Source organism: Oncorhynchus mykiss, chromosome 13 (genome assembly GCF_013265735.2).
Source record: "Oncorhynchus mykiss isolate Arlee chromosome 13, USDA_OmykA_1.1, whole genome shotgun sequence".
NCBI lineage: Eukaryota > Metazoa > Chordata > Actinopteri > Salmoniformes > Salmonidae > Oncorhynchus > Oncorhynchus mykiss.
Window position 1 is genome coordinate 59962286 of NC_048577.1, and position 16418 is coordinate 59978703.

Sequence of the window (16418 nt, forward strand, 5' to 3'; positions counted from 1 at the left end):
TTCAGTCTGGCCACTCTACCATAAAGGCCTGAATGGTGGAGTGCTGCAGAGATGGTTGTCCTTCTGGAAGGTTCTCCCATCTCCACAGAGGAGCTCTGTCAGTGACCATCGGGTTCTTGGTCACCTCCCTGACCAAAACCCTTCTCCCCAGATTGCGCAGTTTGGCTGGTAGGCCAGCTCTAGGAAGAGTCTTGGTGGTTCCAAACTTCCATTTAAGAATGATGGAGGCCACTGTGTTCTTGGGGACCTTCAATGCTGCAGTAATTCTTTGGTACCCTTTCCCAGATGTGTGCCTCAACACAATCCTGTCTCGGAGCTCTACGGACAATTCCTTTGACCTCATGGCTTGGTGTTTGCTCTGACATGTACTGTCAACTGTGGGACCTTTATATAGACAGGTGTGTGCTTTTCCAAACCATGTCTTATCAATTCAATTTAAACTATCAAAATAAAGAGACACTCCATGTGTAATCTCCCAGCCATTGAATGGGTATTTACCAATGTTTGGGCATCACTGTGCCTTCCTTTATTTTGATAGTTTATTCGCCGTTAGTCAGCACATCCACACAAACTATTATTCTGGGTGTGCGCCAGCTCATGTTTTTTATCATTCAATTGAATTTACCGCAGGTGGACTCCAAATTGTAGAAATATCTCAAGGATGATCAATGGGAACTGGATGCACCTGAACTCAATTTAGACTGATAGCAAAGGGTCTGAATTGTTATGTAAAGATAATTTGCCAAACATGTTTGAAAACCTTTTTTTGCTTTGTCATTATGGGGTATTTGTGTAGATTGATGAGGAAAACATGTATTTAATCAATTTTATAATAAGGCTGTAACGTAACAAAATGTGGAAAAGGTTAAGGGGTCTGACCTTTCCGAATGCACTCTACATTTATATTTATGAATTATTTTTTCCATGTTATTATGTGAAGCAACATGCCAGAAGAGGGAATATGAGTCCTTGCTGATGCTGGAAGGACTGGAGAAGATGGTGGCAGACCTCCGGAAACATGCTGGACAGCTGAGAAAAGGTACTAAATCTTGCTTCACTCTATACACTCACATCTCCACTCTCAAGTGTTTTTCACTGGCACAGTGTAGAGTATAATCAAATGTCGAGAATGAGTTAGCATTTTAAAAATCAGTCTTGGAAAGTAGCCATATTACCCTCCAATACTCCCTTTACTGACTTTTCCAGGGACTTCACTTGTGGTGAAATTGTGACCCTTTCCAATTGATTCACACAGCAGAATGAGCCTGTATAGCATCTCACAGTATAATGCAACATATTCTCCACGACCTTGAACCAATACAATTATAAGCTGAGCTCTCTTTTCCCCCCTCTCACCAATCTCACTGTGACAGTGTGGTGCTGATGGGGGGGACTTTTATTTAGAATTGACAGTTTTTAGTGCTCCCCAAGCCTCCAAGGTGACTGGCTAGGGGCCAGATTGTGACAGAATGTTCCAGATCACTCACACACTATCCAGAGTCAAAGCCAGAGTCCCCACTTAAAATTGAGAGCCTCGACTGGCTGCCTTGCTGGCCCCGGGCCTTCTCTAACACTCACAAAGAAATATCTCATTTTCATGGACTTAAGTATTCACATCCCTGAGTACCAATACTTTGTAGAAGCACCTTTGGCACAGAGTTGTCGTGAAATATTTCAAATCAATGGAGAGAGACTTAGATTTCCTCAAAACAATCAAACTTTATTATTCATTATTACAATAATGGAGCTGGTCAACAATAAACGCAGAGGTGATCACTGAGAACCCACCAGCAGATGTGGGTTACAGCTCTTTATAGCAAAGTACATCCTCCTCTACACATCTGACAAACAGATGTGGGTTACAGCTCTTTATAGCAAAGTACATCCTCCTCCTCTACACACCTGACAAACAGATGTGGGTTACAGCTCTTTATAGCAAAGTACATCCTCCTCCTCTACACACCTGACAAACAGATGTGGGTTACAGCTCTTTATAGCAAAGTACATCCTCCTCCTCTACACACCTAACAAACAGATGTGGGTTACAGCTCTTTATAGCAAAGTACATCCTCCTCCTCTACACACCTGACAAACAGATGTGGGTTACAGCTCTTTATAACAAAGTACATCCTCCTCCTCTACACACCTGACAAACAGATGTGGGTGACAGCTCTTTATAGCAAAGTACATCCTCCTCCTCTACACACCTGACAAACAGATGTGGGTTACAGCTCTTTATAACAAAGTACATCCTCCTCCTCTACACACCTGACAAACAGATGTGGGTTACAGCTCTTTATAACAAAGTACATCCTCCTCCTCTACACACCTGACAAACAGATGTGTAGAATGATACAAAGATACATTGTGTAATCAAGTAACAGACACATGTACATCCTCCTGAATGTTGATGACAAACAGATGTGTAGAATGATACAAAGATACATTGTGTAATCAAGTAACAGACACAAATGTACATCCTCCTCCTCTCTCTACACACCTGACAAACAGATGTGTAGAATTATACAAAGATACATTGTGTAATCAAGTAACAGACATTACTGCCAGGTTTCTGTCTCTAGGTAATTTACTGCTTGTTTATACAAGAATTATCTTCCCAGTTTCACACTCCTTAACACACAGATACTAATGCAACATGGAACACTGGGTACTCCTCACAATGTCTGAAGTTCGGTGTTCATCTGCGTGTGGGAGAGAAACTGGAGGGAGGGTTCACCTGGCCCTGGCAGACAGGCATTTCACAGACACTGTTCATTCAATGGAATGCAGGCTGTCGGTTTTATCACCAAGGCATTTTAAATAAATTGTGTTAAGCCCCAGAGGCCCAACTCAATCACACAGACACAGAGGACAGAGTACTAATGCAACGTATTATGTGACTTGTTAAGCAAATGTTTACTCCAGAACATATTTAGGCTTGCCATAACAAAGGGCTTGAATATTTATTGACTCAAAAGACATTTCAGATAATTTTTTTTCATTTGTAAACATTTTTCAATTTTTACATTATGGGGTATTGTGTATATAGGCCAGTGACAAATCTAAATGTCATCCATTTTAAATGGAGGCTGTAACACAACAAAATGTGGAAAAAGTCAAGGGGTGTAGATACATTCTCGAGAACAATTATACAGTTCCTATCTTATCTCTAATCTATATTCTGGTATTCATTCTGAAGGAACTGTATCATTTTTATAATTGATCTCTAATCTACATTCTGGTATTCATTCTGAAGGAACTGTATCATTTTTATAATTGATCTCTAATCTACATTCTGGTATTCATTCTGAAGGAACTGTATCATTTTTATAATTGATCTCTAATCTACATTCTGGTATTCATTCTGAAGGAACTGTATCATTTTTATAATTGATCTCTAATCTACATTCTGGTATTCATTCTGAAGGATCTGTATCATTTTTATAATTGATCTCTAATCTACATTCTGGTATTCATTCTGAAGGATCTGTATCATTTTTATAATTGATCTCTAATCTATATTCTGGTATTCATTCTGAAGGAACTGTATCATTTTTATAATTGATCTCTAATCTATATTCTGGTATTCATTCTGAAGGAACTGTATCATTTTTATAATTGATCTCTAATCTATATTCTGGTATTCATTCTGAAGGATCTGTATCATTTTTATAATTGATCTCTAATCTATATTCTGGTATTCATTCTGAAGGAACTGTATCATTTTTATAATTGATCTCTAATCTACATTCTGGTATTCATTCTGAAGGAACTGTATCATTTTTATAATTGATCTCTAATCTACATTCTGGTATTCATTCTGAAGGAACTGTATCATTTTTATAATTGATCTCTAATCTATATTCTGGTATTCATTCTGAAGGAACTGTATCATTTTTATAATTGATCTCTAATCTATATTCTGGTATTCATTCTGAAGGAACTGTATCATTTTTATAATTGATCTCTAATCTACATTCTGGTATTCATTCTGAAGGATCTGTATCATTTTTATAATTGATCTCTAATCTATATTCTGGTATTCATTCTGAAGGATCTGTATCATTTTTATAATTGATCTCTAATCTATATTCTGGTATTCATTCTGAAGGATCTGTATCATTTTTATAATTGATCTCTAATCTATATTCTGGTATTCATTCTGAAGGAACTGTATCATTTTTAGAATTGATCTCTAATCTATATTCTGGTATTCATTCTGAAGGAACTGTATCATTTTTATAATTGATCTCTAATCTATATTCTGGTATTCATTCTGAAGGAACTGTATCATTTTTATAATTGATCTCTAATCTATATTCTGGTATTCATTCTGAAGGAACTGTATCATTTTTATAATTGATCTCTAATCTATATTCTGGTATTCATTCTGAAGGAACTGTATCATTTTTATAATTGATCTCTAATCTATATTCTGGTATTCATTCTGAAGGATCTGTATCATTTTTATAATTGATCTCTAATCTATATTCTGGTATTCATTCTGAAGGAACTGTATCATTTTTATAATTGATCTCTAATCTATATTCTGGTATTCATTCTGAAGGATCTGTATCATTTTTATAATTGATCTCTAATCTATATTCTGGTATTCATTCTGAAGGAACTGTATCATTTTTATAATTGATCTCTAATCTATATTCTGGTATTCATTCTGAAGGAACTGTATCATTTTTATAATTGATCTCTAATCTATATTCTGGTATTCATTCTGAAGGAACTGTATCATTTTTATAATTGATCTCTAATCTATATTCTGGTATTCATTCTGAAGGACCTGTATCATTTTTATAATTGATCTCTAATCTATATTCTGGTATTCATTCTGAAGGAACTGTATCATTTTTATAATTGATCTCTAATCTACATTCTGGTATTCATTCTGAAGGAACTGTATCATTTTTATAATTGATCTCTAATCTATATTCTGGTATTCATTCTGAAGGATCTGTATCATTTTTATAATTGATCTCTAATCTATATTCTGGTATTCATTCTGAAGGAACTGTATCATTTTTATAATTGATCTCTAATCTACATTCTGGTATTCATTCTGAAGGATCTGTATCATTTTTATAATTGATCTCTAATCTATATTCTGGTATTCATTCTGAAGGAACTGTATCATTTTTATAATTGATCTCTAATCTACATTCTGGTATTCATTCTGAAGGAACTGTATCATTTTTATAATTGATCTCTAATCTATATTCTGGTATTCATTCTGAAGGAACTGTATCATTTTTATAATTGATCTCTAATCTACATTCTGGTATTCATTCTGAAGGAACTGTATCATTTTTATAATTGATCTCTAATCTATATTCTGGTATTCATTCTGAAGGAACTGTATCATTTTTATAATTGATCTCTAATCTACATTCTGGTATTCATTCTGAAGGAACTGTATCATTTTTATAATTGATCTCTAATCTACATTCTGGTATTCATTCTGAAGGAACTGTATCATTTTTATAATTGATCTCTAATCTATATTCCGGTAGTCAGATTATGATGCAGCATTTTATTTTGGGACAGTTCAATTCAGTGTAAATGTCCAACAATAGAATGGCATTTTCTTGAGTCAACAGACAACAGCAGATTCATTCTCAGGTCACCATCCTCCAATGGAGAAATGTGCTCCCTGAGAGTCAATCTTCACGCGGACACACACTAACGAGCTAAATGAACCCCTCACTGTCTTGACTTATGGATAATGAAAATAGAAACCGTCAGTTACACCAGATTTATTCTGGCTTCCTTGGTCTCCTTTTGAGATTGTGTGACGGTGAGGCTCCTTCTCAGGTCCCCCTGTGTGAATGTGACGGTGAGGCTCCTTCTCAGGTCCCCCTGTGTGAATGTGACGGTGAGGCTCCTTCTCAGGTCCCCCTGTGTGAATGTGACGGTGAGGCTCCTTCTCAGGTCCCCCTGTGTGAATGTGACGGTGAGGCTCCTTCTCAGGTCCCCCTGTGTGAATGTGACGGTGAGGCTCCTTCTCAGGTCCCCCTGTGTGAATGTGATGGTGAGGCTCCTTCTCTGGTCCCCCTGTGTGAATGTGACTGAGGTTTTAAAGCCGTCAGTCCGCGCAATGCTTGGCTTGTCCCTGCTATTTAAAGCTGAGGGAGCAGCAAGCACACAGGAGGCGCAAGCGATTTCGGCTTTGGTTGCTCACGCTCCTCTCACTCTAAAAATAATCAATTTTTCCGACCAGAGCGGGAGGCATGGGATCGATGGAGGAGGCTGAAGGGGGAAGGAGCGGGCGCGTTCTGCCCCGTCAGGAGTAAGGGTGAGTGGGGTGACCTGAGTGGGGTGACCCCCTTGCCCCCCACCCTGACCTACACCAGCCAGGCAGAGCTCCAGGAGGTGGAGAGGCTGAGGTTGCGAGTGGAGCTGCTACAGCAGGAGGTGCACCTGCATCAGGTAGCGGCACATCTGTCTCATACATACACACACACCTGTATCAGGTAAGAGGCACATCTGTCTCATACATACATACACACCTGTATCAGGTAAGAGGCACGTCTGTCTCATATATACATACACACCTGTATCAGGTAAGAGGCACATCTGTCTCATACATACATACACACCTGTATCAGGTAAGAGGCACATCTGTCTCATACATACACACACACCTGCATCAGGTAAGAGGCACATCTCTCTCACACACCTGTATCAGGCAAGAGGCACATCTGTCTCATACATACACTCACATGCCTGCATCAGATAAGAGGCACATTGTCTCATACACACACACACCTGTATCAGGTAGCTAATAACACACCCTTTGCATATTTCTACCAAGAGCCATGCCATTACACACCTGTGCCATGTTAAAAGGAACAAGGATTTCTCCACAAAGGTCAATACTGTGATTTTGCATCTATGTGTATGTATGCATTAGTCACTTTTTTGGTGTGTGTGTGTTCTGTTTCTCTGACAGGCTCTCTCTGACACCATGGTCATGCCCTCCGCTCCTGGACTTCCCAACCCCGCCGCGCTCCGTGACATTTACTCCCTGCTTGGAGAGGGAGGGGTGATGTTTCCTACTCTGGTTCTGGACACAGAACCTGACTAAAGGAGCAGGTCAAATGAACTGAACAGGCCAAATCACCTGGGTCATGTTTATTAGGGCACACAATGCAGCAGGAAACAAATGAACTGAACAGGCCACATCACCTGGGTCATGTTTATTAGGGCACACAATGCAGCAGAAAGCAAATGAACTGAACAGGCCAAATCACCTGGGTCATGTTTATTAGGGCACACAATGCAGCAGAAAGCAAATGAACTGAACAGGCCACATCACCTGGGTCATGTTTATTAGGGCACACAATGCAGCAGGAAACAAATGAACTGAACAGGCCACATCACCTGGGTCATGTTTATTAGGGCACACAATGCAGCAGGAAACAAATGAACTGAACAGGCCACATCACCTGGGTCATGTTTATTAGGGCACACAATGCAGCAGAAAGCAAATGAACTGAACAGGCCAAATCACCTGGGTCATGTTTATTAGGGCACACAATGCAGCAGAAAGCAAATGAACTGAACAGGCCACATCACCTGGGTCATGTTTATTAGGGCACACAATGCAGCAGGAAAGAAATGAACTGAACAGGCCAAATCACCTGGGTCATGTTTATTAGGGCACACAATGCAGCAGGAAACAAATGAACTGAACAGGCCAAATCACCTGGGTCATGTTTATTAGGGCACACAATGCAGCAGGAAACAAATGAACGTTTCTAATTGGACAAGTCCAGGTAGCCTCTCCCTGTTTCATTCGGTGTTCTTCCATTTGGTGCCTAATGAACACGACCAAGAAAGACTATTGAAGAATAGACCAATGAATGGTATGTCTTAGGAGGGGACACTGAGAACAGAGGAAGAAGAATGGAGAATCTTCTGAAAAGAGGCATTTTTTGGTGTTGGGAATGTCAATCTGTGTATTTATTTGGAGAGATTGAGCATTTTGGTTTTACATTGTTCCTTTTGAAAAATATTGTAAGACTCCTATAATTAGATTCAATTATTAAAATTGATGGATATTGAAAAAGTTACTTTGCATTTTCCATTCGGTAGTCTACATCTACAAATGTGTAATAATTTTAGTTGAATAATTTAAGTAAAAATGTTGTAGGTCAACTAAGTTAGGGTCACTGACAGATGCTGTGATTTTATATTTGTCAGCAGGTGGCGCTTTACCCATGACACGCCTTTCAAGTCAAAAACAGCCTATGTGCAGTACATTAGTACTTGTTATACGGACTACGTGCAGTACATTAGTACTTGTTATACAGACTACGTGCAGTACATTAGTACTTGTTATACAGACTACGTGCAGTACATTAGTACTTGTTATACAGACTACGTGCAGTACATTAGTACTTGTTATACAGACTACATACAGTACATTAATACTTGTTATACAGACTCATACAGTACATTAGTACTTGTTATACAGACTACATGCAGTACATTAGTACTTGTTATACAGACTACGTGCAGTACATTAGTACTTGTTATACAGACTACGTGCAGTACATTAGTACTTGTTATACAGACTACGTGCAGTACATTAGTACTTGTTATACAGACTACATACAGTACATTAATACTTGTTATACAGACTCATACAGTACATTAGTACTTGTTATACAGACTACATGCAGTACATTAGTACTTGTTATACAGACTACATACAGTATATTAGCTCTTGTTATACAGACTCATACAGTACATTAGCACTTGTTATACAGACTCATACAGTACATTAGTACTTGTTATACAGACTACATGCAGTACATTAGTACTTGTTATACATACTACAGACAGTACATTAGTGCTTGTTATACAGACTACAGATAGTACATTAGTACTTGTTATACAGACTACATGCAGTACATTAGTACTTGTTATACAGACTACATGCCGTACATTAGTACTTGTTATACAGACTACATACAGTACATTAGTACTTGTTATACAGACTTCATACAGTACATTAGTACTTGTTATACAGACTACATGCAGTACATTAGTACTTGTTATACAGACTACATGCAGTACATTAGTACTTGTTATACAGACTTCATACAGTACATTAGTACTTGTTATACAGACTACATGCAGTACATTAGTACTTGTTATACAGACTACATGCAGTACATTAGTACTTGTTATACAGACTACATGCAGTACATTAGTACTTGTTATACAGACTACATGCAGTACATTAGTACATGTTATACAGGCTTCATACAGTACATTAGTACATGTTATACAGACTTCATACAGTACATTAGTACTTGTTATACAGACAGTACATTAGTACTTGTTATACAGACTTCATACAGTACATTAGTACTTGTTATACAGACTACATGCAGTACATTAGTATTTGTTATACAGACTACATGCAGTACATTAGTACATGTTATACAGACTACATGCAGTACATTAGCACTTGTTATACAGATTCACAGTACATTAGTACTTGTTATACAGACTTCATACAGTACATTAGTACTTGTTATACAGACTACATGCAGTACATTAGTACTTGTTATACAGATTTCATACAGTACATTAGTACTTGTTATTCAGACTTCATACAGTACATTAATACTTGTTATACGGACTACAGACAGTACATTAATACTTGTTATACGGACTACAGACAGTACATTAGTACTTGTTGTACAGACTACATTCCCTCTTATCTATCTAATGCATGTTAAGTTTTAATTTTAAATATCAAGTACACCATTTTTTCCCCCAAAATGAATACTGTGGCTAATACAACGGGAAGCACTGTGGCTAATACAACGGGAAGCACTGTGGCTAATACAACGGGAAGCACTGTGGCTAATACAACGGGAAGCACTGTGGCTAATACAACGGGAAGCACTGTGGCTAATACAACGGGAAGCACTGTGGCTAATACAACGGGAAGCACTGTGGCTAATACAACGGGAAGCACTGTGGCTAATACAACGGGAAGCACTGTGGCTAATACAACAGGAAGCACTGTGGCTAATACAACAGGAGTTTGCAGAGTTTGCTCATATAAGGCAGCAAATATGGTGGCAGGTGACTCATGTGGGTAAAGAAGGCCGAAACTAACTCTGTCCTTCTGGTCTGTGGAGTGGTGTGGAAGGAGAACAATGTAGGAGATTCACTATTATCCATCCTGGCCCTGGGCTGCATTCAAAACACGCCAGGGGTACTGTGAATAGGACAAGCAAGCAAAAATCCAGTGGGGAAAAACTTGGCAAAACAGTTTAATGACGGCTGGGGAGGGCTGAAGAGGTAGATCAACAGCATGAGCCTCATCTGCCCGGCCAACACGCCATCGGTCGTCAGGTGGTGTAGGTACGAACCAGTGGAGGCTGCTGAGGGGAGGACGGCTCATAATGACTGGAACGGAGCAAATGGAATGGCACCATGGAAACCACGTGTTTGATGTATTTGATACCACTATTCCGCTCCAGCCATTACTATGAGCCTGTCCTCCCAAATTATGGTGCCACCAACCTCCTGTGGCACGCACCAAGTGCCAGTCCCAATTCACTCCCTACCTCTTCCCCTTGGCCCTAACCTAATCCTTTGGTGTTTGCAGTTGTTTAAAGTGTAAGCAATATGGGGAAGAGGTAGGCCCTACGAGGCCCTTCAGATCGGCCAACATTGAAGGGTAAGGCCTACGGGACCAGCTGTCTGTTCATCTCCATAGTCATAGCCACAAACTTGATCTGTGTCTTTTACTGGCCAGAATCCATGCCTAATCTAAGAGGAATAGTCTCTGTCTGCTGTTTCATACATTTTGACTGACATTCCCATCCTGTCTGCTTCTGGATCAGATTTCTACATCCTGTATGGGTCTGGTATGTAATGGGTGCATGTCGGTGGCAGGGAAGTCAGGCGCAGGAAAACCAACTTGGTATAAACGGAGTCGTTTAATAAGTGCTCATAAAACTCCAAAATATACCAAAAATAATATAAGTGGGTACCAAACCGGTCGCACACCGACACATGACCTGCACATAACATACAATAAAACAATCTCTGACAAGGACATGAGGGGAAACAGAGATACACAACATGTAATTGATGGGATTGGAACCAGGTGTGAAGGAAGACAAGACAAAACCAATGGAAAATGAAAAATGGATCAGCGATGGCTAGAAGGTCGGTGACGTCGACCACCAAACACCGCCCGAAAAGGGGGGGGGGGACCGGCTTCGGCGGAAGTCGTGACAGGTATGACCACATCTAATATTCTATCTGATCCTAGGATCTGTTGTGATAGAATATGAAGTGATGGGTCTGTCAAACATTTTTTTTATTGTCACATGCACTGAATACAACAAGTAGACCTTACATGTAAGTGTGGACCTTACATTGAAATGCTTACTTACAAGCCCCTAACTCTATTTTGAACTGCACTGTTGGTTAAGAAAATATTTACCAAATAAACTAAAGTAAAAAAAAAGATAAATAACACAATAAAATAACAATAACGAGGCTATACACAGTGGGTACCGGTACCGAGTCAGTGTGCGGGGGTCCAGGTTAGCCAAAGTAGTTTGTACAAGTAGGTAGGGGTGAAGTGACTATGCATAGATAATAAACAGCGAGTAGCAGCAGTGTACAAAACAAATGGAGGGGTGGTGGAGGTGTCAATGTCAATAGTCCGGTGGCCATTTTATTAATTGTTCAGCAGTCTTATGGCTTGGAGGTAGAAGCTGAGCCTTTTGGTCCTAGACGACGCTCCGGTACCGCTTGTTGTGCGGTAGCAGAGAAAACAGTTTATGACTTGGGTGACTGGAGTCTGACAATTTTTGGGGGCTTTCCTCTGATGCGATATGAGAGATTATGAGGGTGGGTGTGAGAGGTAGCGGGGGCCTAGAGAGGATAAAAAGGACCAATTCAATGCGTGCCCAGTCTACCCACGGTCAAATGACGTGAGGATGGCACAAGCTGGTCCAGACTGGGCGACAGGTGGCGCCGGGTTTACACAGCGGGTCGTGGGTGAGTATGCGCTGCTGCACCAGACCTCACACACACATACACATACACACACACACATACACCCCTCCAGGGTGACTGAGTCACCAGGGGAACAGGTTCCATGGAAAGCTACTTAGATGGTTGTCAGCTGGGGTCAGCAGGTTTCTCACCAGAAAGAGACAAAGTGACGTAATAGCATACAGCAGGATAGTAGTCATGGTGACACGAGGGTGGTGTTCAGAGGCACACAATGGAATAGAGTGGGGATTTTCTGTTTTCCATTAGATAGCACAGCCACAAAGTCAAAATTGGTTAACACAAATTTGCTTTTTGGTCTTAACATAAGGCTAGAGTTAGGAATGTGGTTAATGTTAGGGTTAGGTTGAAAATCAGATTTTAATTAGAGAACTTGTACAAATAGGCTGGGTTTATGGCTGTGGTAGTCAGTGACGACTGGCTCTTCCTTACCAACAGCTCTATTCCGATAAACGGGTAATTTTCCTCTGCTACAGTAGAGTGATGAGGGCACTGATCATTATTCATTTAGAAATGATTCTATCAAGTGCTAGCTCTGTCACAATCTTCTGTTTCTGCTATGGTACTGGTATTCACCAGTAGGTCTTTCACTACTACACACATGCTCTGTCAGTGGTTTTATGGGCCCGTTTGCCATTCCTATCAGAACATATTGTTATTATTTATTTAATCATGATGCTACTGTATATCAATCCATTATTGAATGGGAAACTCTCCCAAACATTTTATCAAAGCATCCACTGTGATTTATAACTATGCCTTTCTTAATTGCCCCTGAGGGGATAAATACCGTGTTATTGAGTAAAAATGAACTATGTGTCTGTATAATTGTGGTTGGCAGTCCCTGTGTGGGAAGGGCTGGATTCCCAGCAAAAGGGAGGATTCTGTCTTGATAAGAGCTTCAGTTTAGGCCAGGGCGTGTGAAGAGGGGAGACAGGAAAGCACTAAGCGGCAGGCATTAATAATGTCAACATAAATTTGCAACACACAGAGGTCCCGGTGAGCCCACTCAACTCAGCCTTCCTGTGTTCCCGTTTGCCTGACACAAGTCCCGCCCAGGTGACATACTGTAGTATGTATGCTTCAGACAACTGAACAATTTTCAGCATTGTCCTAGTCTTTACGTAAAGGGCAATTCTGCAACTTTTCAACCTCAAATTCATTATTATACCAGTGTCAACATGCATTTCTGTGATTAAAAAGATAAGAGTTCTTAAAAAATGCTTCTCTGTGACATCACAGGGTAGGATTAAATGAAGGAAAAACAACTAGTTTCTAGCCAGTTAAGGGTATTTTCTTGCTCCCCACATCACTACGAATCTCATCTTTTGATGCCATCGGGTAGAACTGTTACACTTTACTGTATATTTTTACTACAAAACTTAGAAACTGGTATTGTGCTGGAGATAATGAAAATGAGGTTGAAAAGTGGTGGAATTAAATTGTATTTGTCACATGCGCCGAATACAACCGGTGTAGACCCTACCGTGAAATGCTTGCTTACGTGCTCTTAACCAACAAACAAATTTAGCTTAATAAACTAAAGGAAAAATAGTAACAAAATAAACGAACGTTGAAGTTTTCTGTGTAACTGTTCTATATTCTTCTACTCAACTGGTGTCTTTCTCTCTGCCTTTTGCTTTTTCTTCTAGTCATTTTAGGAAGGAGACAACTGATGTTGTTTGAATTGAATTATCCTCTACTCTATTCTTTCTCCGCCTGGCCCTTTAATCTATCCATCCTCTCTGTAATTTGAATGGGGGGGTGGGGTGGGGTGGGGGGGCAGATGTACAAAACCCATACTGCTTTATAAACTGCCGTGTCCAAGTACACAGCCACAGAAACCATGCTGCGTTACCAAGAATCCACCTCGTTTTTCATTGAGCCTTCTTTCTCCTCTCTCTCCCACTCTTCTCTGACGCCCCCGGCCCTTCTCTCCCCCATCCATCCCCCTCCTCTCCTCCTAAATCTCCTGTATCTCTTTCTCTGTTGGTATTCAGTTACAGCAGGCAGCTAGTGTTGAGTCACGCTGTTTCATCAATTACCCCTCCAGCAATGGTTTATTATTTGACTTCCTCCCTGACCACCCTGCCTGTGTGTCAGTTTACTCCGTCACAGAGAGCTTCTCAACCAAGGCCAGGGAGGAACATCCCTGCCTGTGTGTCAGTTTACTCCATCACAGAGAGCTTCTCAACCAAGGCCAGGGAGGAACATCCCTGCCTGTGTGTCAGTTTACTCCATCACAGAGAGCTTCTCAACCAAGGCCAGGGAGGAACATCCCTGCCTGTGTGTCAGTTTACTCCATCACAGAGAGCTTCTCAACCAAGGCCAGGGAGGAACATCCCTGCCTGTGTGTCAGTTTACTCCATCACAGAGAGCTTCTCAACCAAGGCCAGGGGGGAACATCCCTGCCTGTGTGTCAGTTTACTCCATCACAGAGAGCTTCTCAACCAAGGCCAGGGAGGAACATCCCTGCCTGTGTGTCAGTTTACTCTGTCACAGAGAGCTTTTCAACCAAGGCCAGGGAGGAACATCCCTGCCTGTGTGTCAGTTTACTCCGTCACATAGAGCTTCTCAACCAAGGCCAGGGAGGAACATCCCTGCCTGTGTGTCAGTTTACTCCATCACAGAGAAGTTCTCAACCAAGGCCAGGGAGGAACATCCCTGCCTGTGTGTCAGTTTACTCCATCACAGAGAGCTTCTCAACCAAGGCCAGGGAGGAACATCCCTGCCTGTGTGTCAGTTTACTCCATCACAGAGAAGTTCTCAACCAAGGCCAGGGAGGAACATCCCTGCCTGTGTGTCAGTTTACTCCGTCACAGAGAGCTTCTCAACCAAGGCCAGGGAGGAACATCCCAATAAAGGTTCAATCTTGTCAGTGTGTGTGTGTGTGTGTGTGTGTGTGGGGGGGGGGGGGGGGGAGAGAGATCTATTCCCATGTCCTCTTATTTCCTTTCAGACTATGGAGGAAAGTGTGTTCCACAACTCTCTTTGTTTATGTTGAAACCAAGGAGTTTTGGTAAATAAATAATACTAATAGGTCTTTGACAGTCACCTGACCCCTCAGTAAACCCCCTTCAGGTTGTTGTGACCAGTGGAGGCTGTAATGGAGGCTGTAATGGAGCGAATGGAATGGCATCAGACACATGAAAACCATGTGTTTGATGTATTTGATACCATCCCATCCATTGCTCTCCAGCCGTTACCACAAGCCCGTCCCCCCCAATTAAGGAGCCTCCAACCTCCTGTGATTGTGACCATAGAATTAGTTTTATTTCTATGGTTGTGGGTGACGCCCTCCGCCTCTCTGGTAGTCTGGTGGGATATTTTGTTAATCTGCCGCCAGACATGAGCGAGACATGATGACAGGTAAAGAATGTAGGTGGACTTCTATTCCATGGCTGACATCAATAACTAGTTATCCCCTGTCTATGAACTGGTTCTCATCAATGGCTGACATCAATAACCAGTTATCCCCTGTCTATGAACTGGTTCTCATCAATAACCAGTTATCCCCTGTCTATGAACTGGTTCTCATCAATAACCAGTCATCCCCTGTCTATGAACTGGTTCTCATCAATAACTAGTTATCCCCGAGTCTATGACCTGGTTCTCATCAATGGCTGACATCAATAACCAGTTATCCCGAGTCTATGAACTGGTTCTCATCAATGGCTGACATCAATAACCAGTTATCCCCGAGTCTATGACCTGGTTCTCATCAATAACCAGTTTTCCCCGAGTCTATGAACTGGTTCTCATCAATAACCAGTTATCCCCGAGTCTATGAACTGGTTCTCATCAATGGCTGACATCAATAACTAGTTATCCCCTGTCTATGAACTGGTTCTCATCAACAATTGTTAAAACGCCAAATTCAAAACAGAAATCTCATAATTAAAATTCCTCAAACATACAAGTATTTTACACCATTTAAAGGTAAACTTGTTGTTAATCCCACCACAGTGTCCGATTTCAAAAAGGCTTTACCACAAAAGCACACCAAACGATTATGTTAGGTCTGCACCTAGTCACAGAAAAACACAGTCATTTTTCCAGCCAAAGAGAGGAGTCACAAAAAGCAGAAATAGAGATAAAATTAATCACTAACCTTTGATGATCTTCATCAGAATGCACTCACAGGAATCCCAGTTCCACAATAAATGTTTGATTTGTTCAATAAAGTCCATCATTTATGTCTAAATACCTCATTTTTGTTTGCGCGTTTAGTACACACTCCAAACTCACGAGGCACGGGCAAATCCAGGCGAAATTCAGACTAAAAGTCATATTACATACAGTTCGTAGAAACATGTCAAACGAAGTCTAGAATCAATCTTTGGGAT

At 40.8% G+C, this 16418-nt stretch overlaps 1 protein-coding gene across 10 annotated transcripts in view; it reads left to right on the forward strand.

The window, feature by feature from the left end:
* Positions 1-8087, forward strand: part of LOC110486993 (tubulin epsilon and delta complex protein 2-like) — a 12181-nt gene extending 4094 nt beyond the window's left edge. For 7 of the 10 annotated variants that reach the window (XM_021558875.2, XM_021558877.2, XM_036941766.1 and 4 more), the window contains exons 8-10: positions 941-1039; positions 6233-6441; positions 6965-8087. In XM_021558875.2, the coding sequence (XP_021414550.2) occupies positions 941-1039; positions 6233-6441; positions 6965-7099 (443 nt within the window). In that variant the 3' untranslated portion in view covers positions 7100-8087. Of the gene's footprint in view, positions 1-940; positions 1040-2643; positions 2931-6232; positions 6442-6964 lie in introns of those variants that run through there. The other 3 variants (XM_036941769.1, XM_036941771.1, XM_036941765.1) reach the window with 2 other exon arrangements.
* The last annotated feature ends 8331 nt before the right edge of the window (positions 8088-16418 follow it).